This window comes from Martes martes (assembly GCF_963455335.1).
Source record: "Martes martes genome assembly, chromosome: 17".
NCBI classification, from domain to species: Eukaryota; Metazoa; Chordata; class Mammalia; order Carnivora; family Mustelidae; genus Martes; species Martes martes.
In genome coordinates, this window is record NC_137905.1 from 11,155,628 (window position 1) to 11,180,085 (window position 24,458).

A 24,458-nucleotide genomic window follows, 5' to 3' on the forward strand; every position below is an offset into this window, starting at 1 on the left:
AATGCACTCTCTGAGTCTTGTCACATATGGATTTTACGTTCAGAGCTGAAGTCTGACACTCCAAACCTAGTGTGTTCAAAATCATTAAGAAGAGTCAAATAGAAAAAGAGCACTATGATCAAACCAATGACAACAAAACATCTTTCAAGACTATTGATAAATTGTATTGAATGTAATACAGAGAAAGGCAAAGGGTTGATATACTTTTGGCCACTGAAGATGCAAACGCCAGCCAGACGGGATCTGAGAAGCATTTCCAGGCCTATGAATAACACCGCGAGGGACACTAAAGCAAACACAGCGCATGTTCTCAAATAAAGCAAGGTCGTTATAGTCCAATTTGGATTTTTTACCTCTAACAAAACTGATGTATCACATGATTGAGAGACCAGGGCTACAGTGTTCATGTTCAAAAACCGTAGTCATCAAGCGAGTCAAACTTCTGTTTTAGATCCTATCAGAACAGCTGGAAATTAAGAGCAATAACCAATTCCTTGTTCTACGGAACGATTGCTATGGGAAATATGTCACTGCACGAGGCCTCCCGAAGCCATCTCGAGTCTGGCTATGGCAAGATGGCAGTGCTGCAAATCCAGTGCCTGTACGTTCAGTGAAAGAGCGTTTTCTTGTCCACTGAGAGCCCCTGGCTATTAGAACAGACTGTCGGAACTGCAAGTTAAATCACAGCCGCCCATCAGAAGAAGTACTCTCTCTGATTTTCATTGACTGCGCTTTGTACATTAAGCTCACTTTTCAAAACAGCCTCGGCACTGTCTACGTTCTCTGACCTTTTTGCCTCATTTCTTTTGTATAACCTTTTCTGCTGATAAATGCGAACGGCTATGGCAGCGATGCACAGCAAGATAAAGACCACAACAGCTATCAAACCTAGCAAGAGAAGAGAAAACAATGCAAAATCAGAATTTTTGTCCACACGGAAGCCCTGCTGGCTTCATTGCTTAATAAGTCATAATACAATTATTTTCCACAAAAACCGAACATCTGGTATCTACAAATTAAAAAAACCCCCGAACTTCAGGTATTTCTGGATTGGGTGGTATCGTAATACATTGAGTTTGTTTCCGAGTTCCGCCAGCCTGGTAGGTTTGCCTCTGTTTACTGTAATACTGGATTTATTTAGTGCATTTCCATTTATTTTAAATTTTTTTAGTGTGTTTACATTAAACACAAGATGTTACAGACATGTCTGAAAGACCATGTGATCATGGCATATTAATACACAGATCTTAATTATTTTAAAATTATAGAGAGTAGTAATTATAAAGTGACTAAATAAGCTTTTGCACATAAATATTTAAAGATTGTAATTCAGTTGATCTGCAATAGTTCGTCATACTGCTGATTAGTAGGAGGACCAGGATAGAGGTATCTGAATGATCCTGATTAGTGAAATATGTTCGTATGGATAATATAGATTTAGCTTATTTCTATATGAGGAATATTGATGTTCTGAAACATCGGTTATAAATCAAAGTCTTAAATACCACGACTGTTAACTATACCAATATATGGGTATCAATCTTGGCATTACATTGGGCTAGAAGTTCTTCAAAGTGCGATCTGTGAGTCCCTGTTGGTCCCCAGGACACTTTGAGGAGGTCCACAGGGTCAAAGCTATTTTCATAATAATTCTAAGATGACTTTTCCATTGTGTTGACATATCCACTGCTAATGTAAAACAAGGTTGGGTAAAATTCCTGGTACCGTAGCATAAATTAAGACAAGGCTACCAAACTCTAACAGCGGTCATTGAATTCATTTACACACTGCCAAGCAACCCTGGAAAAAAAGAAAAAAAGCTAGCTTCACTTGAGAGTGCCCTTGATGAAACACTAACAATATTTTATGAAATCTGAACCTTTGGCCTTTTGCCTTTTTAACATTTGGACGATGAAACAGAAAGTACTTGGTGTGTATCTCCCAGTATGGTGGCTGTCCCCAGGAAAAGCACTTGTCCCCAGGAAAAGGTGATTTATGAGCTCAACCAGTTACTCTTTGGTTCATGGAACACCATTTTCATTTGAAAGAATGACTGACAAACCGTGGTTGTTTTGACTCATACTCAGCAGATACTTTCTCTGAAAATGAGTGAAGTAAGCCCATCACTTCAAGAAAAAACAACGGACAATATGTGTTACCAGTAATAAAAGTCAAACTTTCCAGTGAAAAAATAGAATTTGGAAAGCCACTGCCCGTCACTATGAACTTGAGAGTTTCTTAATACTTAGACTTTTCTGATGAAAACAGTGGAGGTGTTAACGGATGTAGTTTTTAGACAAAAGTAGGTATGGTGGAAATAGCAAGGTGGGTCACCTGTCATATTGTAAAGCTAGGATTCTTCATTCCTGTTTCAATTAGGTGCATCTAATGTGAATGAAGCTCACCAAGCCAACACACTGAATCATTGTTACCAGAAGCTGTGATTTCTCACCAACTGCAGCTGATTCCTGAGCACATGATTTAACGGGCGGATTCACTACATCAAATCAGAGTATTGCCAATGGCTGAGCCGATTTTCGGCTGGGTCAACCTTACCTGAGAAGGACAGCAATTCCTTGCTCATAAATTTAATATAAATGTGACACCAAATTCTGTACCTAAAATCTAAAAAATTTACTAATGGGCATGGTTATTTTATTATCATTAGTCATATTAATAAGTAGTAATTTTATTCCGAATATCCAACTGTTTTCTATATTTTCCTTTCATCAGTTGAGTTGCTATAAATATTTCTATTGTCTGGTATCTTGTTATAGGCCTCTGGTATCAAGAGAGATATTCTGAATAATTTCAATGTGAAAAACTGATGAAGTCCATTATGGAGAGCAGGCTACAGCAATTAGAAAATAAACAACAACATTACAGTGGCCCAGACAAGACATCCAGACAGTCATAATCGTGAATGGACTCTGGAAATAGTTTGTTCCATGTATGTGATTTATCTCCTTTAATTTGGGGAAGGTATTATGTCTAGCTGTGTTATGTCCAAGGAAAACCTTGCTCTAACCTGTTCTACCTCCCCGCAAAATACACTAAATTAAATATGGCCAACCACTGTGCTCTATGACATTGCCATCTGAGGATCTGTGTGAATGTGTTTTTATGAAGAAATTACATAGCTTTCTCTTTGTCTAAATCTCACCATCCGTATCTGCATAGCTCGGCCAGGAGCCCTCTGTAATATCTGGGTCACCAGTTTTAAATGTCTTATTAAACAATTTTCCCATCTTACATTATTCAGTGTTTGTAAGTAAAGAGAAAGATCATCTAAAATGTAGAACATAGGGCGATTAGCCAATTTGGAGGAATTTTAAATGGATTAATTATTGTTACACAGTGGGTGCAATTTACGAGTAACTAGACAACGGGTGAAAAATTATATCACGATGCTACCAGATGGAGAAACACCCCAGAGGATGATATTCTGTGACTGAGCAGATAAATCGCATGTGGTCCCAGACAAGGCCTTCGGAGCTGAAAGGGCCATGCGCAGCTGCTCTGCTTCTGATGCTCAGTCTCTGCAATGACCAAAAGCAGGCATGACTGGATTCCTAGACCCTCAGTCCCTGGGCTGCAAACTTGCCACGCTGTCTTTCTCTGTGTTCTGCCTTTGAGCCAAGCGAGATTTCACAGGTGACCCATAACTTGTTTCCATTCCAGAATAACATAGAATGACTTACCAACACACCCCTCCTTTATTCTGTAAGTCTTGCCAATGATCTCTGCCCAAAGCAAAATATTCTAAAGATTATTTTGTTTTAACATTGGCTTGACTGTCCAGTCACTCTCTACATGTATCTATCTCTCTGTCTATATCGTCTTATATCTATACTAAATGTATAAACGAAGCACCGTTATGAGACTGAGACAATCTGTTTAACAAGGAATCCTAGTTTAAAACGTGAAGCACATTAAATGCTAGAGCTTTGTACAAGTTTTTAACCATATAATATATTAATAATAATATACTCATGTATTTCTTTTAGGCATGCGGTTATTAACCACTCTTCTAGCAGGTCTTACTGTTGTTTGCTTGGTTGGTTTTCTTGCTTGTTATATGACTAAATGGGAATTCTATCTTACGTATCTTTAATTTCCACCATTAGTTTGATAAAAGAAAAATACCTGAAATAGCAGTGGGGATGTTAATATCCTCACAAAAATTTGACTAGTACTATCGTCTGTCTCAGTAAAATCCTAACTTCTTAAAAGAAGTTGATGTCTGGATGAGTAAAGGTGTAAAAGATGGAACAGAATGGATCAGTAAAAAGCCCACATAAACTGCCCAAGTAAAAAAGTAATTACATTATCTGGGAATGTAATAAAATAACTGTTTACTTTTTACGTCCTTATCCTATGCAGAGCGTGATTAATAACCTTCTTAAGACCACTGATCAGGAAGAAAATGATATATTTGGGGGGCTGGTTTTGAATAAATTATGTCTCAGAAAATATACTGCTTCATTGCCAGCAAGAAATATTTTTAAATTTTAGGGGTTAATTCTGCAATTTAAAATAACTTTGAATCACTTTTATTCCTCGCCTAATATTTGACAAAAATGCAACTAAAAATGTAATATTCATTGATGTGACCTAAACTGTGGAACTATCCACTTTATTGAGCATGGCCACAACATAAAATATAAGTTTTCCCTACTTTTTACGTAAACTCTTGCAGAAGCAATACAACAAATTCCAAGAAGCCAACAAAAGCAGTACCGCTTCCTCTAGTAGACTCAGTTTTCTCTAGGGATTGCAGAAGGCCACTTTCAAGCTAAATGAGAACTCATTTTTACACAGTTTAGCAACTATTCCTTGAGTATGGTGCCTTGGTGAAATTATCCATTATTTATACTGAAAATCTTCAAGGAAGTTGGGAATTCAAGAAGACTCTAAAAGGCAATCCAGTATAAATAATAAACCAACCCCGCTGACCTAAGGCTTCAGTGCCTGACCCTGGGGATGTATGTGGATTCTTCATGGTTTCTCTGACGCTAAATATTTGCCACTTCTAGTAATGAGAGGTATCAAAGAAGAGCCCATCCCGGTTTTCTGTTACCTCCAATCACTGCAGAGTCACTTCCGATCACATTAGCATGGGGTTGTCTGTCATCTCTTGTTCCCGAATGATCTGTAGTGAAAGGATAAAAAAGGGGGGAATGGAGTGATACAGCCAAGCAAAAGAGGAGATTTTGGAAAAATAAAAATCTTAAAACATTTTAAGCCAGAGCAGAATTAGTGAAGTCAAGATGGGATCTCTACGGACAAATTTTTTTTAAGCTCAGAAGTGTCAACTGCAGGGCTCACGTGAATAAAGCACTGAGAATCTAGAGAAGAAATGGGAAAGACAACTGGACATCAAACTAACGAAGCCAATTTTGAGAGGCCACCTTGAGACCATGCTGCTGCAGCAGCATCAGAGGACTCAAGGTCCAGGGCACCGGTGTGTTTGCCACTGTGTAAAGGAGGAGCCACACACCACCTGCAAACGAGTGTGTCCTTTCTCTCAACGTGGCGTCAGTGCCGGCCTGGGCCATACAGCTGGACTCTGTCACAGGTCCCGAGACGGTGATGGGGGCGGGGTGGCTGGGCTGCAGCGCAGCCTTCAGAGGGGCCACGTGGCTGAGCTGCACGGCAGAGAGACAGCCCAGGAAGCCCTGTGCGCCGGCCAGTGCCGTCTCCTGGTCTATATCACTGTGTTCTGTGAACCCAAAGAAAGAGCAAAATGTTAATAACCGTGCAAGAGTGAATAGGCAAGGCTACACACAAAATGTTCGAGTCTGGTTATACAACAGTGATACATATGCGGTAGGCTAAATTTCCCTTTTTTGTCTTTATTCAAAGAGTCAGATCCAGTAAGTCTCTCCGTGACTACTGTCGAGCCTCTCCAAGTGAATGAAGGCAAGTTTTAAGGATGGCTAATTTGATATGATGTGGTGAACGTCGGAAGTGATTGAAGTCTCCCTAAGAATGGGCCAGGTTTTGAACTGATGAGGGTTTGTGAGATGGTAAATTGAAACGTAGATCATTAACATGATTTGTGATAGGGCTTGGAGTAAGAGAGTAAAGTGCTTCCTGATTTGGAAATAAATTCAGCTCAGCTTGTGAGACGTAAATATGAAAAGCACAGAATTTAGATGGAAAATTGAGCTTCTAGAGTTCCCTTATCCACTGCCCAACCAGACGATTCGGTCTGGCCTGAAAGCTTTCCTGTACTCTGCGACCCCAACCAAACATGCAGGGGGATGTTATCACGTGGTGGAGGCTACACCCCAAAAAGGCCCCCTAATGACTCAGGCACAGCAGGGGAAACGTTCAGACCTTGCTGCCTTTTCTCCCTCTTTCCATGCTGCCTGTCTCTCAGACATGTGTGAGTCTCCTGTCCCCTCTAGACAGAAAACCCCTCCCCTGCACCAACGGGAGTTTAGTTTATCTGCGACTATGGTGGCAAGGAGATTGGTTTGAATGTCAGAATATTAATTTACAGTTTTACGGTAAGGAATATATTTACATTTTATGCTTGGCGAGGCTGCAGTTGAAACCAGGTGAATGACCCGTAGAGTTTTAAAGTTCAAATGCTGTCGGACTACAATGCATGCAACCCACCCAGTGTGACCAGAAAATAGCACGACTCCTCTCATCTGCTCTGCGTGTACAGGGACATGGACACAATCTGCACTTCTCTCTCTCTTTTTTTAAAGGATAATAGGTATTAAGTATTTATTGGGTACTATGAACGCGCTCAGCACTGTTGTCAGGGATTTGCGTGCTCGTGTTTGCAGCTCCCAGGACCCGGGTCTGCCGGCAGTCGTACAGGCAGGACACATGGGGACAGAACCGCAGTGACTGCTGGAGGCTGGGGAGCCGTGGGCATTCTGTGCAGGAGTTGGGCCTGTCGGGCTCCAAGCCACAAGGCTCTGCTGTTTATGAACGGCTTTCTGATTGACACATTGTTTTCTCTCCTCTGTTCCTATCCTCTGCAGTGCCTCTTATTTATTTTGTTATTATTTTTTTTGGCTTGAGAGCAGCAAGTCTTGAAGTGACTCTGGACAATTCAGCTCTGATTGAGCCTGTCTTGTTATGTTAAGAATTCTGGAGAATGCCCATTTTGTTCCATTTCCAATCACACTTTATACCTAATGATAAAAATGCTGATTAAGGGGCACCTGGGTGGCTCAGTTGCTAAGTGTCTTCCTCCGGCTCAGGTCATGATCCCGGGGTCCTGGGATAGAGCCCTGCATCAGGCTTCCTGCTCAGTGGGAGCCCTGCTTCTCCCTCTACCATTCCCTCTGCTTGTGTTCCCTCTCTTGCTATGTCTCTGTCAAATAAATAAATAAAATCTTTTTAAAAAATGCTGATTAAATGGTATCAGGAACGTCACCCTCCAGTCTGAACAGCAGAGCGATGACCTTCCTCTCCTGCTGTGGGGGACAGATACATGGCACTCAGGCTTAAGCATTCTCCATCAGAAGGCCATGTTCGGACCACCAGGCCATCCCACATCACTGCACAAAGGCGGACTCCCTGGACCCATAGGTGACCCTCAACCCCCAGCATCATGTTGTTACTAGAAGCCATTCCGTCCATGTGCAGAAGCCAAGAACTAACTCCCGATACAGAGCATTCACTCACTTGAATGGATATATATTCAAATATATTTATGTTTAGAAAGACAGCATTCTTGCTTTGGGTTTTTTTTTACTTTAATAAGAAAAGAAAACATACATTAATAGCAGCATAACCAAGACAGTGCTTTTCACATTTATTCCACCATGTTAAAATCTTGATTACAATTTCTGTAGACTTTTAAAAAATCTTATCTTTTGAACTAGAAAAAAATGTAAATAGATAAGATTCACTTCTCTGGTACAAATCTGATAGGAGACGAATTTTATTTTACTTTTTAAAAAGATTTTCTTGTTTGGGAGAGAGAGAGAAAGAGCTAGTGGAGTAAAGTGCAGAGAGAGAATATCCCAGCAGACTTCCGCTGAGCATGGACCCCAACAATGCGGGGCTTGATCTCACCACCCATGAGATCAGGACCTGAGCCAAAAACTAAGAGTTGGATGCTTAACTGACTGAGTCACCCAGGTGCCCTGAGATGGATATTAAAAACTATACCTTCAAGTCCAAAACATTTTACGTATTACAAATTACTGTATAAAATACTTAAAATTCTAAAACTTAAAGTGGGCAGTTAATCAATTGATATTTGTTTTAAGAGCTACCAAGACAGGAAACAGATTCCCTGCATATCAGGCATCTCACATTCTAGTAGCAGAGACAGAAAATAAACACAGAAACAGGAACGAGTGGTGATGATCTAGAAACCACTAGAGTGGTGATGATCTGAAGAAATGACTTAGAAAGTGTGATGGAGTATGTCTGGAACAGAAATTTATCTGGATGGATTAGGTGATTTTTGTGTGTCTCTTTTAAGGTTGACTCTTCATAGTCCTATTCCCTTAGGAATCTGTAGATATCATTCTAGCATCTTCTGGCTCTATTACTTTTCTTCCTCAAAATTTTTAAAAAATTTGATGATTCAGGAATTTTGCATAGAACATGGTGGGCCCTTTTCACATGGTGACACAAGGATTTTCTTTAGCCTAGAAAATTTCATACATTGTGCAAACAACTATTGCTTCACCTTCATATTTTTTTTAGCTTTAATTTTACAGAGAATGAGAGAGAGGGAGAATGAGCAAGAGGCGTTGGGAGGAGGAGAGAATCCTCAGGAGATTCCCCACTGAGCCCAGAGCCCGATGCAGGGCTAGATCTCACAACCCGACCTGAGCTGAAACCAAGAGTTGGGCACTTAACCAAAGGCACCACCAGGCGCCCCATTCGCCTCCAACTTGTTAATCTTTTTGGTCTGCTGATTATTCACACGGGGTATCCTCTGCAAATTCTAAGGTTTTTTACTCTTTCCACCTGATTTTTATCATTTAGGACTTAATTTTGTGTGAGTCAAGTGCTTCATTCACTTGATCTTCTGGGTGATGAATTCAAGTTTCAACAAAGATCACTCTTTCTTACTTTGACATTTTTAGTCTGGAACAACCATACTTTTTAGTTCTTCCCGGTCTTTTGGTTGCTTTGCTAAAACCAAGTGCTCTTACTAAGTTTCATCGTGATGGTGTCTGTTTCCCTGAAAAGGCTTACTGTCATAGGGAATGATTCTGGTGGCTTTGTTTCTTCTCCCATTTTATTGTTAGATCTTCTTCTTCTTCTTCTTCTTTTTTTTTTGGTTATTGCATCTTCTTAAGAATGGAGTTGCTTTTCTCATCTGCTAGGAGCTTTTCAGTCACTGATGTCCTGGTGGCTGACACCGGAGAAGGCAGATCATGGAGTTGCCCCACGCCAGTGATGGTTATAGGCCAAGGACTCATGTAACCTCCAGACAGAGAGGATTCAAACTTCAGATCATCCTCTGCAAAATTCAGGAACTCCTCAAGTTTCAGGTTGCTCCCTTCTTTGGCAAAGAGGGTAAATGGGCACAGTGACGTTTTCAATGCTGACCTCTCCCATGGGGTCCAAAGATATCTGCAAGCCAAGCATTTCCAAGTGGAGGGGAGGGATCTATGCAATTTAGGGTCTGCCCTCCAAGACTTTCCTAGGCTGGCCCCTAACTCTCTTCCAACCAGAGGCCAAGGAGTCCCCCAACACTTTCTTCACTGGCAACCTCCAGGCTTCCCCCTGCCTGCTGGGCTGGACCAACAACTTCTATATTCAGGAGAGTCAATGGGTGGGAATTAGAACCAGGAGGAAAGCACAGCACAGGGTTCTGCAGCTACCTCCCCAGAACTGAGTCCAAATGAAATGAACAGCTATACTATGTTGTTCATAAGCAAAACTGGCCTTAGAAATACATGGCATTAGATATCTTGCTGGACATTGACAATTGTGCTAATAAAGCCAATGAGTAAAATACCTATCTTTCCTATTATCTGACTCCTGAAATGCCAACACCATTTAAAGATTAGAACGGCGAGGATGGAGGAATTAAAGACCAACGTCTCCTGCTTGACACAAATCCTGAGAGGACTCAATCATGTTTTGGATATTTCTGGTTATAAAAACCCTTAACGGACTCAGATTTTTTGATAATCTTGCCTATAAAAAATTAGCCTCAACTGTATTTTCTGACAGAGGGAATGACTTCTGCTTTGATAAAGAAGAAACTTTTTAACAAAAAGCCTACAAGAAAAATAAGAGTACCAAGGAATTAAAATTCGTGTGAAGAGCCTTTCTATACCTGGAAAAAGGACTGTTTCTGGAAAGGGCATGAAGTAAATGGAAGAACAATCTCAAGGAGGGCTTCATGGAAATTCTTGTGGCTCTCATTACCAAACTAACAGAAAACCTCAGAAAACAAAACCAAATAGGATGGCTATACCTAGCAAGAGGGACCTTGTTTCAAAAGAATCTCAGCATCTTTAACGCGTAAAGATAAAGGTAAGAAGGCTTGCCAGAACGTGGTGCACTGAGCCAGAGGGGGAGCACAGCTAAGACCCCGCACGGCATCTTCATCATTACTTGCAATTACGACCAGGATTCAATAAACAAGAGTTAGTGCAAAAGTAAAATGGCAAAGCAGTCAGCAAATGCTACATGGAAAAGGAAGCAGTTATTCATAAAACGTATTTATTTGCCAACCAAATCTACTGCTCAGAGATATAACCTTGAAAATCTGATTAATGCAGAAGCTATTTATAGTTCGATATCTCTGGGTGACCCGTACTTCTCTTTTGCTTTGAATGTAACCTGTCTTAAGCGTCACAGACATTTACAAAATCACAGGGTCCCTTAAGGAATCTAATCAAACTGTCTTATGTAGCCCCTTGGCTTTGAAGAAGGTTTTACATAAAATATCACCGAGACCGACATTTGTTCCTATAGCTCCTCTACAAGATGGAGCAGACACTCTCTTCCCTCTGACCACACACTTTATTTACATCTGGCCTAAATCTCCACTGCAGAAATCTCAGCTACTTCCTGGCTCTGCAGCCTCAGAAGAGATCAATGATCCCTACGGGTCATTGCCTCTAAATATACCAAGGCTACTGCCCAGCAGAGAATGACTGAAAAACATCTTCAGGCTTTTAGAAAACTCTTCTAACAGAAAAGCAATCCATAAACAGAACTCAGAACTTCATTTTACAGAGAGCTTTGGATGTAAAAATGAATGTAATGCAGCCTGTTAATTATGCAGGAATGTGAGCCAAATGTGTCTGAGGCTGCCTGGTTCTTCCCACACCATGAGGGACCAAGGGATTGCTGCCGGTCGGCGTTCCGGGACCATAACAGATCCGACACAAGCAAGTAATAATGACTGTAAACTTCACTCAGCCTTCGAACAGAGATTCCTCCGTCATTCTATAGTGGGTTAAATCGTTCAGGAGGTGAGCACATTTTTCCGTGCAAGGATTGGTGCAATCTCAAGGTTATGGAATGGTCTTCACTGAGTTTCTTTTTTCCAGTGTGGCATTGTGACCCATCGAAACCTTAATGAGTTAGCAAAGCAACTTTATGCCTGCATAGTTCCTCAGATCAATTACATCTCTTCTTACATGATGTTTAAGTTAATAGTTCTCTTAGCGAAGCTGATGAGGAATCGTTCACCTCGACATTAGTCCTTAATACATGTGAGCAACATACTTAATAGAGAAAGGATGTCAGCCTGTTTGCCTTTTCAGAAGGAAGACTGAAAAGAAAAAAAATTGCTTCCCCTCTGTCCTCCAGTGCTCCTTTACAAAGGAAACGGACCACAGGAACAAAGTTTTAACTCCAGTCCTCATTGATAAGCATTAGTAACAGTTACCAAGCAAGGAGGGTAATTTTTAGGTAATAATATCAAATTGTACTATGATGACATGGAAACCAGCTCTAACCTTCTATTATACCCAAAAGACAACACTAGCAGAATTCACATTTCACTGCTCTTATTCTCATGGACCAGTCCCATAGCTCATCACTAGGCTGGCCTGGCCCGCATCTCCTTGCTTTGTCCCCGGAGCTCCTGTATGCACTCTCCTGCCGACCTCATTCTCTCTTCTCTTCTATCAGTTCCTGCTCTTTAATAAAGTCACTCACACAACAGTGTAATTCCCTGACAATGGCTTTATTTTTTACTTATTCCTGGTGCAGGTACATTTTAAAGCATGTCAGTAATTAAAGAAATAAACAAGTGCCTTCTCTTTTTTATTTTAGGAATTATTCTAGTTTTATCATGGTACAAAGGTGCCTAGTTTTGGCAGCTGATAAATATATAATTTGGGATTTGTGACTTTTGCTTTTATCATTCAGTATTTTCTTTGAAGTGTAAGTAGAGCTCTGTTTCCTTACGTTTGCCAAATGAAAGCGATGAGGGTGATACCATTGTCAAAGGAGCAAACCCGTCCTTCCTACCTGGAGCACATCCTTGTGATTTTATGAGTCTCTGACAACATCTCAACATCTACCACGCCACGTGCTCTATGATTAAAATTAGATACGCGTTTCAGCAACCTGAGTGTTCTCTGGGTTTGGGACGGGACACTTTGATCTCTGCTCCTGTATCATGATGAGGAGAAAGGTGTTTTTAAGCTTCTAGGTATGGCCAGTTCAAAATGATGCCATTAATTCTATGGAAACAATTAGAGCCTCCACAAGGATGAAGCCCCTCTATGCATCAAAGATAGCCTATGACATTATAATTATTAAAATATTCAAAAATCCACCTGATGAAGAAAAGAAATTGAGACTTCTTACTGCTCTTCTTCTAAGCAGTACTTCTCTTTTAAAATCTGCTTTTAAAATAACCATTCTCTTAAGAGTCATATCGCAGTATAATTACATAATCAGGACTTAGGTCATCTGATTTCTCCTTACCTCTAGGCACCGAAGTGAGTTTTACATAAAGCGTTCCTGACACACTAGAAGTTGTTCCTCCAGCTCTCAGTGGAGACTGGCTGTCCTTTCCTTGCCGACTACAGACATTATCTACATGTGGCCTAATCTCCACGGCAGTGATCTGAGCTACCTCCTGGCTCTGTGTCCTCAGAAGAGAGGAATAATCACTATTTTTTAAAAGATTTTATTTATTCATTTTGACGTGGGGCTCGATCTCAGGACCCAGAGATCATGACCTGAGCCTAAGGCAGACACTTAACCAACTGAGCCACCCAGGCGCCCCAGGAATAATCACTACTGATCAAGACCTCTAATATGCAAAAGCTACCGCTCAGGTAAGTGAAAATCATCCAGTTTTTACTAAAATAAATTAGAAATCTATTCTAACATATAAAACTATCTAGACACAGAATTCAGAGCTTAATCTCACAATGAGATATGGATATGAAGAGCAGATTTAATGCACTCTTGATCATAGGAGGATCTGAACTAAGCTGCTTGGCTGAAATCTTGATCTTCCCACCACACCTCCCAGCTACTAATGATTATTATTGTCAAAGTTACTGAGTCCTTAAATTAAATGTAATAGGGAGTTAGAGATGGTTTCCATGTTGTCATAATACTGTTTGATATTATTTCTAAAATTTACCTTCTTTTTGAGTACCTGCTAGTAATGTTTGTTCAGTGACAATAATCCAAAATAATGTCCATAGTTCTTCCTAAATTTAATAAATGAGTAATGGAGAAAGTTGAAAGAAGGAAAGTAGGCCCTTGTTTCTGGGTTTCCATCTACAATAGCAGTGAATGGTCATATCCTTCAGGCTTTGGTTGAAAAGGCAGACAAATTACAACTCCAAATAAAAAAATGATTGATGAATGTTTATATTCTGCTCCTTTAAAAGAAACATTCAGAAATCATAAAATGACACAAATATTTTAACTCATTTTTATTTGGGGGGCAATTTGGAACTATTTTATCTAAAGTGATATCAGGCCCATTACACTCAACTGCATACACAGGAACATTGTGTGTGACAATTGTGTGTGTGCCCACTAAACAAAAGCTCTGTGAGGGCAGACACAATGTCCACTTTGCTGAATGGCATTCTCTGTGTACACAACAGGTGATCACAAAGTATGTGCTAAATGAATCCAAGCAAAATGAGCTTCCAAATAGAAAAACATATTTGATATACGTGGGGCCATGACAAAGTCCTTGCAGACCTCCAACTAGAGGAGAGTAACTGACCTAGGGCCCTCTGAAACCTATCTTTATATTTGGGCCAAGGTCATGCTTCCTGTGGGTGGCTCCCAGTGGTGGCTGATCACAGCAGGGATCCCTAAAGGGAGGCTCATTCTTGGGAAACGCGAGATTCTTCTGATGGCTGGCTGACTCAAGGGCTCCCCAAAGACTGCTCAACCCTTCTGACATGGCACAAACTTCCAAGATCCTTCTAACCTTTTCATTCTCTTTCCTTCATTAGGAGGCAGAGTTGCATGGCCATCTGATGGCTCTCCACTCTTGACCAGCTCCCAACCCACTTTCTTTTTTATAAGTTGTTCCCTGAATAAAATTCTCACATGGTTGATTTTGACTTGGTGACAGCTTCTTGGAAGACCCAGCCTAACGTAATAAGAAACTCTAAGATTGAACAATTCTCTGGAGAATTAACAGCTCCATTTTTGCAATTATTTTACTATAAATTAATATACTATATTAAAATATAATAATATACTACATATATTTAATTGTAAATTCATATACCGCACCAAATTTGGCCATAAATTATTATTCTCCTTTGAATTACAAATGACTTGAATAGAGGATTAGCCCTTGGTCCTTGGTCAAGATCCTAACCTTAGGTACACAGCATATAAATTCTTACCTATACTTTTAGGAGAAGAATTGATTCAGACTATAAAGTTCATTGCTGAATCTGGGCTTTAATCTTATTTTTCAGTATGAGTGATATGCATTTTAATAAAATGCTATTCTTGAATAAAAACATTAACATCTTTAATTCCCTACTAATCTCCCTCCTCATTTACAAAAAGGGAAACAAATATTTATATAATGAATGTTGTTATTCTACTGTTTGATTAATACAATCCTCCTAATAGAATGCAGATAAGTTTCCCAATTGTTTTATAATATATTTAACATATTTCTACTCACAAAAGCTATTTTCATCAGTAACTGTGGCATTAAATTTGAAGATTTTATTCTTCAAAAATATGATTGTATTAACATTATGCATGACTGTTAAAATTTTCTATCTTGTATTTTACATTTTTATGTAATGCCTCATCTCAGACCCTGCTAGACTGAGGAACTCTTGAGATCAGGATTTGTTATATTTATTTGCTTTTTTTATTGCTATAGTCAAATTTACATAATTTACATGATGACACTCACTTGGAATTTTTCAGGTAAGCTTCCAAATATCTAAGAAGTACTTTGCACATGTCCACTCCAGCATACTGAGGGAACATTGCAACTCATATTTCCCCTGTTTGTTTGGAGAATGAGAGCACACAATTTCGGTGCTCATCATAGTCCTAGAAAACCTATACATATTCATAAATTTAACTATTAACCTTCTCAAGGACCAATATTTTGATCATTTACCCATGGGTTTAATCAAATATTTCTCAGAATTCTGAGATTATGTTCAGAAAATGTAAGGAATGATTAGTCAAGGTACAAATAACTGAAGAGTTCAAAAAATAAAAGATTCCATTTACTGTCCGAGGCGAAATATTCCAGGCTAGCATCAAATATCAATCAAGAGATGAACGTTAGACTACAAGAGGTCCTCACTCCCACCAAATCATGTTAAATATCACTCTTCTTTATAATTTACTTATAACTAAAAAGAAAACCCTTTCAAAATGTACTGCTTCTCTTTCCACTTAGTCCTTGTTAGCAAGTATAAAAAAATGTATATATATATATTTTGATGTTAAAATGGCAAGGGTATGCTTCTACTTGAGTGCTAATATCAGAAGTAATTGGTGGATATAAATAATGACCACAAGACATTTAAGTAGACACTGGCTTCCAGCCAGAGTGGCGAGCTACTACCACCTTTCAACAAAGCAAAGAGGATCCAAGCAAGAACCTAAAGCAGATTCACAAATCTTGAAGAAAAGCCCTTGCTCTCCCCTCCCTTCTCTCTTAGGTCTAGTCCTGGTTTGATCATTAGATGACAGCCTGTGTATTTGGCAGGTGATTGATACATAGTCTGTTATTTCTACCGTTATTGTTTGATATTTTTGAAGTGTGAGAACAATATCATGTTTCATTATGTGGAGACCACAGTGGCATTATTATCAAAGGACGATGCCTGCTCAGCAGGAAGTCCCTGCACACAGTTACATAAACCCCTGAGAAGTTACTGGTTTTGCCTCGATTATCGCTCATTTTGTACTTAAAACAGGAGATTTCTTTTGGCATGATCAATTTTTGTGTGGCCTGTGTGCACATGTGCACACTTGGACTATGACTCTTCTGATCTTTTTGTGTCTTGATTAGGGGAACATCGTGCCTTTACTTACCTAAAATCCTGCCCAGTACAAGAGACCTGATGGCACTGAATTCTGTACCTGATGACAGGTGGACTTGTCTCTTTGCATTCTCATCAATCTATAGAATTGTCACATGAGGTACAAACAGCCAGATGGATGCCATTTTGTTGGGAAGAGGACAAAAAGCCACGGAAGACAAAAGAAAAATGGTAAAATAGGCAATTGTTAGTATGGCCCCAGAGATTATAAAAAACAAAATTTAAAGAGCCATTTACAAAGGTGAATGACATTTTCTAAACCTTCTCTTCTACCCTCAGATACCAGTGCACCCCATCTTCTATCCTCTTATAGCACTGTAATTTTCTCTACTATATGAGAAATCCAAAGTTCATAAAGCTAAAAACAACAACAACAACAACAAGATATGAGTTTTTTCACCTTGAAAATACCAAGGTTGGTATTTTCACTTGAGTCATTCAGCTAAGACATCTTCCTCTATGTAGAGGTCCAAAACATTCATGCTTTTCTTTAAAAACTGGTAGAGTGAACAATTCTATTCATTTCATGAGAGTAGTAATAGCCTTACTAGTTGTATGTATGATAAAATAGATAGCTTTCCCTCCTGAACGATGTAAAACAAATGAGGAAAATGTGGCATTTTAGGTATCAAATATTAATCATATCTTGGACAGAATCTTTTTCCTTTCAAAAACTAGACCACATTTGGCAGTCTGTCTATGGTCTGTGCAGGAGCAGCACTGGAAGGACGTCTTCAACCTATTCATTATCATAATTCTGCCGACAGTCCTTCATGCTGGGGAATCGTAACGGTAACCACCGCTTCTGTTGAATTTATTATATTACCTCTACAAAGACCACTCCTTCTTCTCTGTTAATCTCTACGTGGTGAAGCTGCCCATCCGCCATGTTTTTGAAATCAAAGTTAATGACATCAGGTTCTTGATATCTATTTAGCTTGTACCTGATCTGCAAACTTCCTAAAGTAGGGAAGAGAAGTTATATTTTTAGTTAAAATTATAGTTTAAAAGCTACTTTTAAAAACTCAAGAGTGTTCTTTTTAGCTTTCAATTTCTGGTGGGAAATTCACAGTAGCTTATTGGAGGTCTCCTTTCCTCATAATTCTTAGAAGTCAGCTTCTATGTTAAATTGCACTATTTTCAAGATCAAGACCAAGCATGTTGCCAATAAGTAGTCTTTCCTGCAAATCTTTAACTTTTCCCCTAGAAGTCAGATATGCAGTTAAGCATAAGCAAATCTCTATACTAGCCTCTAACTTAAAAAACACACCTTCATATACTATGAAATGCCAAACTGTTGTGGAATATTGCATTAAGTACTTCCATAATCTCATCTTTGAAAAATATGCATCTGCCACTCCTAAAATGCAATTGATTAATGGAATTTTTATAAGCAAATGGAGTTTTACTAGATGAAAAATATTTCCACATGGTCACAGTCATAGATTTTGGAATGAGATTAGGATGAAATCAATGGTTTTTGGCCAAACTTACCACGAGAATTAATATCTCACTTAGCTGCCTGCAAAGATGCCAATTTATTTCACAAGGTAGCTCCAATTTAGCCAAGAAAATATCCTAATGTATAGATAAACTTCAAGCTCAAAAAGATAGACAGTGAAGGTAAATATACTTATTCAACAATATTATTTTTATTTTAGTGTTCCATGCCCTTGGGCCATATTTATTTGAGTTGAAATGATACATTCGAGTTTATAAACTTATTTTCCTCACTCAGATAATTTATCTATGGAATTTTTATCTTTAATCTGGATATAGAGAGGAGAAAAAAACATCAGCAGTGACAAGGCTTCTGTAATATAAACATGTCCTAATCCACAAGCCCTTGCCCTGCACTGAAGTACCAGCATTTCCCATGACAATTTCATTGCTGACCATTAGAACCAACAGATTACTTTGTGGATCTTCTCCTATATATAATGTTAGGTTGTTAACATTCCCTCAAAATCTCTCTACTTTTAATTGAAGGAAGTATTTACTATACACAAATAGGCATCTTCTTTCAAAATGAACCATAAAATTGAAACTGATACTATACGGAATAGTTAAGAGCTTCTAGCAATAATAAAATATGATAAGTATTTTATAGAAATAAAAAATGAACATTGAATATGTGAAATTACCAAAATTATAACAAGCTAAAGCTATCTTAAAATGTTAAATAGTCCTCTTAGATTAAATTTACAGGATAGTACTGAAAAACAAAATTGAATACAAAAAACCAGCACACTTTTCTTCCTGTTTGTAGTTTGAGAGGCAAGAACATGAGAACGATCCCTATTATTACTAATCTAATGTTCTAATTCAATTTTCTCTTTCTCTCTCATCGAAAAAAGCACTCACCATTTTTGGCAATGATAACTGAAAGGTATTCTTTATAAAAGGAGCTCACATAAAGCAGTAAGCTTGGTGCTCGTGTTGTTCGAAAGCTAAATTTGATCATTTCTCTGCTCAGCTTCATATCGCCATGAAATGAAGCAGCGTGGGAGCTGGAATTTTTATTTAAGGAATAATTTTCTTGAAAATTGTAAATCACCGATGAGCCAGATCCAAAATATGCAGAAATCTCTGAAATGATACACACATTTTATGTTAAAAATTAAGTACAAGGATCTTGTTTCAGTTATATTGATGTTTTTAATTAAAATAACAAATTATATAGATAAAACAAATAGCTCCAAACCAGAACTAAATAACACAGAAAGTTAATAGAACTTTTATGATGGTCCTTAAAATGGCTTTATGTTAGAATTGTATGTAATTAATTTGCTAATTAACCTTATAATTGAAAGCATAATGTCCTCCACTCTGACTTCATACATAAACCAGGTTTTTTGGCTTTTATCTCTCTTGCCAACAATTTTCTTATTTAAATTTTTAGTCCCATCTATTATTTTGTAGATAGAATACACTAGTCTTCCTGTAACAGGAAGGAAGTTTGAGGGGTCCTCTTACCTTCCAGGATCAACAGGCAGAAATGTTCCTTTTTACCTAAACACTTTCCCCTATTTATTGTGCCTTATGAAAAGAAGCTAAGTCCAGTGTTCATATAAGAGAGGGCAGCAGCATCTGTGTAGTGGTGATCAACACAAGGAACTATCCAGCCTCTTTTAGTTTTACAAAAGTGTAGTACTTTACTTATATGAGGCAAATATCCCAAATTCACACACACATGCATGTGCATGCACACACACACCACGTATTTTTTATATATGTATGAAAATGAGGAGGATACTGGAGGAATAATTAGCGTTGGATCCTTGAACTCTACTTCTCTCCATTACTATAAAGTGGAACCAGTTGTGAAACGTGAGTTGTAAATGATGCTCACGGGGTGACACAGCAACATTTCCATTCCCTCGGCACTTGAAGAGTGTTTTTCTTTGCTTGTTTTATTATTTTTATTATCTGCAACACACTTTTTGTATGCAGCATGATACACAGATGCAGAGTAGTATGCTTGATTGCAGTTAGCAAGCTGAACTAGAAATTATTCAGATTCAAAAAGTAAAGACACTTTCTTGGGAAGATGTGGTCTTTATTCTCACTTTGTTTAGAACTCACGACCTGAGATCAAAATCTGACTGAGATCAAGACCCAGGCCAAGATCAAGAGTCAGGCACTAAGTGCACTAAGCTACCCAGGCGCCCTCTAACTCTACATGTGAACAGCCTCCTAGAACGAGAGCAGTGTTGTGTGTTATTATTAGAGGTTGACTTGAAATTATAACTTAGTTCTGATAAAAAGTAGATGACTTTTAACCCACTTTCCATGAAATAATCCCAAAGGCTTTCTTTGCAAAGCAGGAATTGCTTCAATTTGGAGGCAATTTTTGTTAGCCTCCTTCAGGAAAAGGTTCAGTAGCCCAGACACACTCAAATAAAGCAACTGAATTAAACATGATGGCAGTTTTCTAGGAGCAACTATGAAAGCATAACAAATGTTTGTGTATTCAGAGAAGTCTGTCCAGAACACTTAATACTACACTTAGATGTTCCTTTCTTCCATGACATAGGTCTGTGAACAAGACAAACTGAAAAACATTCCACTATTCACAGATAGTGCCTACATCATAGAGAAAAATGCCAGAGTATCTTTATTTTGTTACACATGCATATTTAATGGAAAAGTTATTTTTATTCTTGGAAAAAAGATTTGTTTGGCAAAAACCAAAACACAATACTTCCTAAGTTTCTTTTCGTGGTTGACTATCTTCATCAAAAATAACAATAATGCCCTTAAGGATTTTAAAATAGAGAGCTGCCCCACAGGACAGGTTGTTGACAGCTATAATCCTTAAGAGCATCAACATTAGATAGAAAAAAGCAGATTAAGCAGCCAATACTTTAAGACATCTAGAGGCAACTTGAGAGGCTTTATTATTAATAGATACTAGTTTTTTTAAGAAATGAGGCATATATCCAAGAAATGAAATGGGATTAGCATGAAACAGGTAATTTGAAAAAAAAAATCCGAAATGGAACTATTTCTCTTTCAAATTAGCTACCCAGAAAATGACTACAAGAGGTTTTCTTCACACTAGATGGCTTTTCCTGTGAGGATACCCCACGCCATACTCACCCTTGGAGCAGAAAGGCCCCGTATACGCAGAGAAGGTGCAGTCACAAGAGAACCCGCTGAGCTTTTCTCTGCATTTCCCTCCATTCTGACACAGCTTTCCGTAGCTGCTGCAGTGCCCTCTACAACCCGGCTCCACGCCGGGCGTCACCTTAGCTCTTTCTTCCAGGTCCAGGGACATCCCGTTCAGCTGCAGAGACCGAATACAGCCCAGAAAGCCCCTCTGCCTGGTGGCTGTTCCACCTGAGAGGGAAATACGGTGAATGGAAACATGTTCCTCCATGTTTTATTCAGGATTCAAGGCCAGATAAAACCGAGACCTCACAAAGAAGGGCCAACGCTGTGGCCTTACCGGGAATGGGCAAAACCGGATGAGCCAATAAAATTTGGGGAACACCATTTGTGACAGAATATTGACAGAATTCAAGAAGATACAATGAGAATTCAATTTTTTCCCAGGGTTGAATCTGTTACAAATCGGTTTTCTAAAAAGGATTTATTAAAATGTAAATCAGAGAGGTGGTTTTCTTGTTGCTGTTTTTAGTTTCTTTCAAAGAACAGAATAAGGCTATATATTAGTTTCATGCAAAATAACAGTGAAATGGATTGATAGTCTTATGTAGAAGGGTTTTTTTTTTTTTTTTTTGCACAATTTTAAATCAGCATACATTTGTGGGTAAGTGTGGCTCATTCTTCATACTGAAACCTGATCCTGATGCTGGTGTGCTGTTGACTTATTGAGAATTATGAAAGACTCCTTGAGTTCTTCTAATGACTCTGCACCGATGTCGTCTTTGGTTGTTATTCTTCCATCAAAAACAAGGTTACTGAGCTTATTCGCGTTTGTCTGCCGTACTTCCCAGTGCATTTTTTTCTCAATACTGGTCCAGTGTGGATTAATGTAAGCTCAGAAAGATTCTCAGCAAACTGGGGAGAGGGGGTTGATGGAGAGAGACAGTGATGTAGCACTTATTGGCTAATACCTGACAATATGACTTGTCAAGTGACCCCTGAAGAGGTTTACAGTGTCTGAGTGGAATCAGACCCCGTAGTTTTAAAGCAGAGGGTCTCAAACCTTAGGGAATATGAGTGTTACATGGAAGCCTTTGTAAAAATACAGACTTGTTCCAAGAAATACTGATTCTGTGGACCCGAAATAAGGGCTGAGAACTGAAACAATAAACAATCAACCTGGGACGTTGATCTTATTCAGGTGGTCCCTTGACCCTGCATTTTGTCAGCACGATCCTGATAAGCATGTAAGCTCGAAGAGGACCTTCACCACGTGTCCAGAACACCATACGTTAATACTCGGAAACTGAAGTGGGAAAGTAGTACTCTAATCTACATAGTCCAGGCGATTCTACTCAGAGGCGTCAGATGGCCACGGGTCCTCTAAAACAGAGCTTTGTTGCTGAACAGATGATATGGTCTCACCTCCAGATCTTAGACCTGTTCTGTACAGACTGTCTCCTTCCTAGGACATGCTGGCTCCCTCCTCTACCACTTCACGTAGCACGCTCTTCATCTGGCCTTCATGGCTTAACACCTTCTTATCCTCAGAGATTAAACATATTTGGGTTTTTTTAAACTTCAGAGCCAAGAGTTGGCCAGAAATACCCTACATAAAAAGATCTTTGTCACGGTCCACCAGGTTTTACATTTTACCAACTGACTTCGTGTATTATCAGCATATATCAGCACACAGAACTGCGCCTGACGCAGAAGAGCTGTGCAGTAACTACTTACAATCGTAACTAATTGATCAGCAATTGACATTAATAACTGATTATTAATAATCAGTTAACACACTGGCTCATTAAACTGGATTATGCCGGGGGCAGGTGGAGGCAGGGTGCTTCTAGGAGAGAACGCTATTGGCCACACAGGGTAGTTTGGGTCCCTGAGCCTGAGAATGAGGATAAAACCGAAGGAATGTTTCTGAATCCATTAAGTCTACATTTTTGAATAATGAAATACCATGAAGGGAAAACTAAAAGAATTTCTAAGAATTTTGGACTCCTTTCACTAATGGTATTTAGAATTCAGATTCATAGACATAAGGGTCCCCATTCAAGCGCCTGTACTTAAATTTGTGTATTGAAATTGCTTCAGCTGACATAATTTGTGCCTCTTCTATGACGCAAATACAATGAAGTCATATTTTCTATTTATAAATCCAGATGCGGCACGCTATGGAGCCAGACATAGTCCAATTCCAGTTTACGTGGGCATGGCAGGGAACAAGGAGTTCATCTCATCCCAGAGTCTCAGAATAGCTGACGATCTTCTTGTTTCCTTCCTCCTACATCTACTCTGTCCCCTTCCACTCCAGAAGTCTCTCTACTCCCCTTATTCTCAGGACCCTTCTTTTCCTGCCACATCTAAACTGCTACTCACCTTAGCTTCAGGCCTCCCTATTCTCACACTCTGTCAACTCATCTCAATAGGATATCGAGAGCTCAGAGTTAAGACTCTGACCAAGTTCTCTTAGTGTCCTTGCTGGAGTTTTCTTTGTTGGGTAAGGAAGCCCACAGCCTTGCTTTTAGCTTTGGCCTGGGAACTCTTTGGAAGAGGGCCAGGGGCTGGAAAGACTGAATTACAGGTGGATTCCTGGTGTATTTCATTTATTTCATGTTATATATGATATATATGATATATCATGATTTAAAGTAACGTTATCATCATGTAACAGTAATGTTACATCATGGCCCGGTAAGCAGTTATCACTCTGAAGCAGTAAGTCTCTCTGCTTTAGGAGTTGAACTCCCTTTGCCAGTGACATCATAATAACTAAATAACATGGGAGTCCAACAGCTGAGTACCATTCCTTTTCATCTGCCCCAGCTTGTTTATTCTTATTTGTTTTACTTTGTTCTAGACGATGAGGAGCTAGAGGCATAGGGAATTCCAGAGACAAGCCCATGGGCACAGCTGAGGAAATATTAAAATAAACCCACTCAGTTAGAGGCAGGAAAGGGCGAGAACCTACGGTGGGCTTTTTATTGCCAAGTGTGTCTCCACACCAAAATATGGTCAAAAAACATCGTTTTCATTTTCTTCTATTCCTTAGATCATTTTGGGTTGAACAGCATTTCAGTTCTAGAAGCTCTACTTAGGAGCTCTTCGCTGGGCACGGTGTCTCACATGGGAGATACAGAATTATACTGATGTGCCCTCATAGAGCTCATGGTCTAGTGGTACACTTGGACAGGGAAACACATGATGTTAATGGCAGAAATAGGTACCTGGTAGACAAGAAGTTTAGAGGCTGGGGATATTAACAGGAAAAAAAAACCCCACATACGTGTATGAAATACATATATTTGTAATAGTGAGAAGAAAATCAAAATCCAGACTTGCAAACAGGATTTCTGA

At 39.1% G+C, this 24,458-nt stretch overlaps 1 protein-coding gene across 6 annotated transcripts in view; it reads right to left on the reverse strand.

Annotated features, from left to right (window-relative positions):
- Nucleotides 1-694: 694 nt before the first annotated feature.
- Nucleotides 695-24,458, reverse strand: part of CNTNAP4 (contactin associated protein family member 4) — a gene marked incomplete at both ends in the record, with an annotated part of 234,878 nt that continues 211,114 nt past the window's right edge. For 5 of the 6 annotated variants that reach the window (XM_080828714.1, XM_080828715.1, XM_080828716.1 and 2 more), the window contains 7 exons: nucleotides 695-888; nucleotides 5,081-5,152; nucleotides 5,504-5,722; nucleotides 16,474-16,561; nucleotides 17,308-17,441; nucleotides 18,846-19,070; nucleotides 21,084-21,323. In XM_080828714.1, the coding sequence (XP_080684840.1) occupies nucleotides 695-888; nucleotides 5,081-5,152; nucleotides 5,504-5,722; nucleotides 16,474-16,561; nucleotides 17,308-17,441; nucleotides 18,846-19,070; nucleotides 21,084-21,323 (1,172 nt within the window). The remainder of the gene's footprint in view (nucleotides 889-5,080; nucleotides 5,153-5,503; nucleotides 5,723-16,473; nucleotides 16,562-17,307; nucleotides 17,442-18,845; nucleotides 19,071-21,083; nucleotides 21,324-24,458) is intronic. The other variant, XM_080828717.1, reaches the window with a different exon arrangement.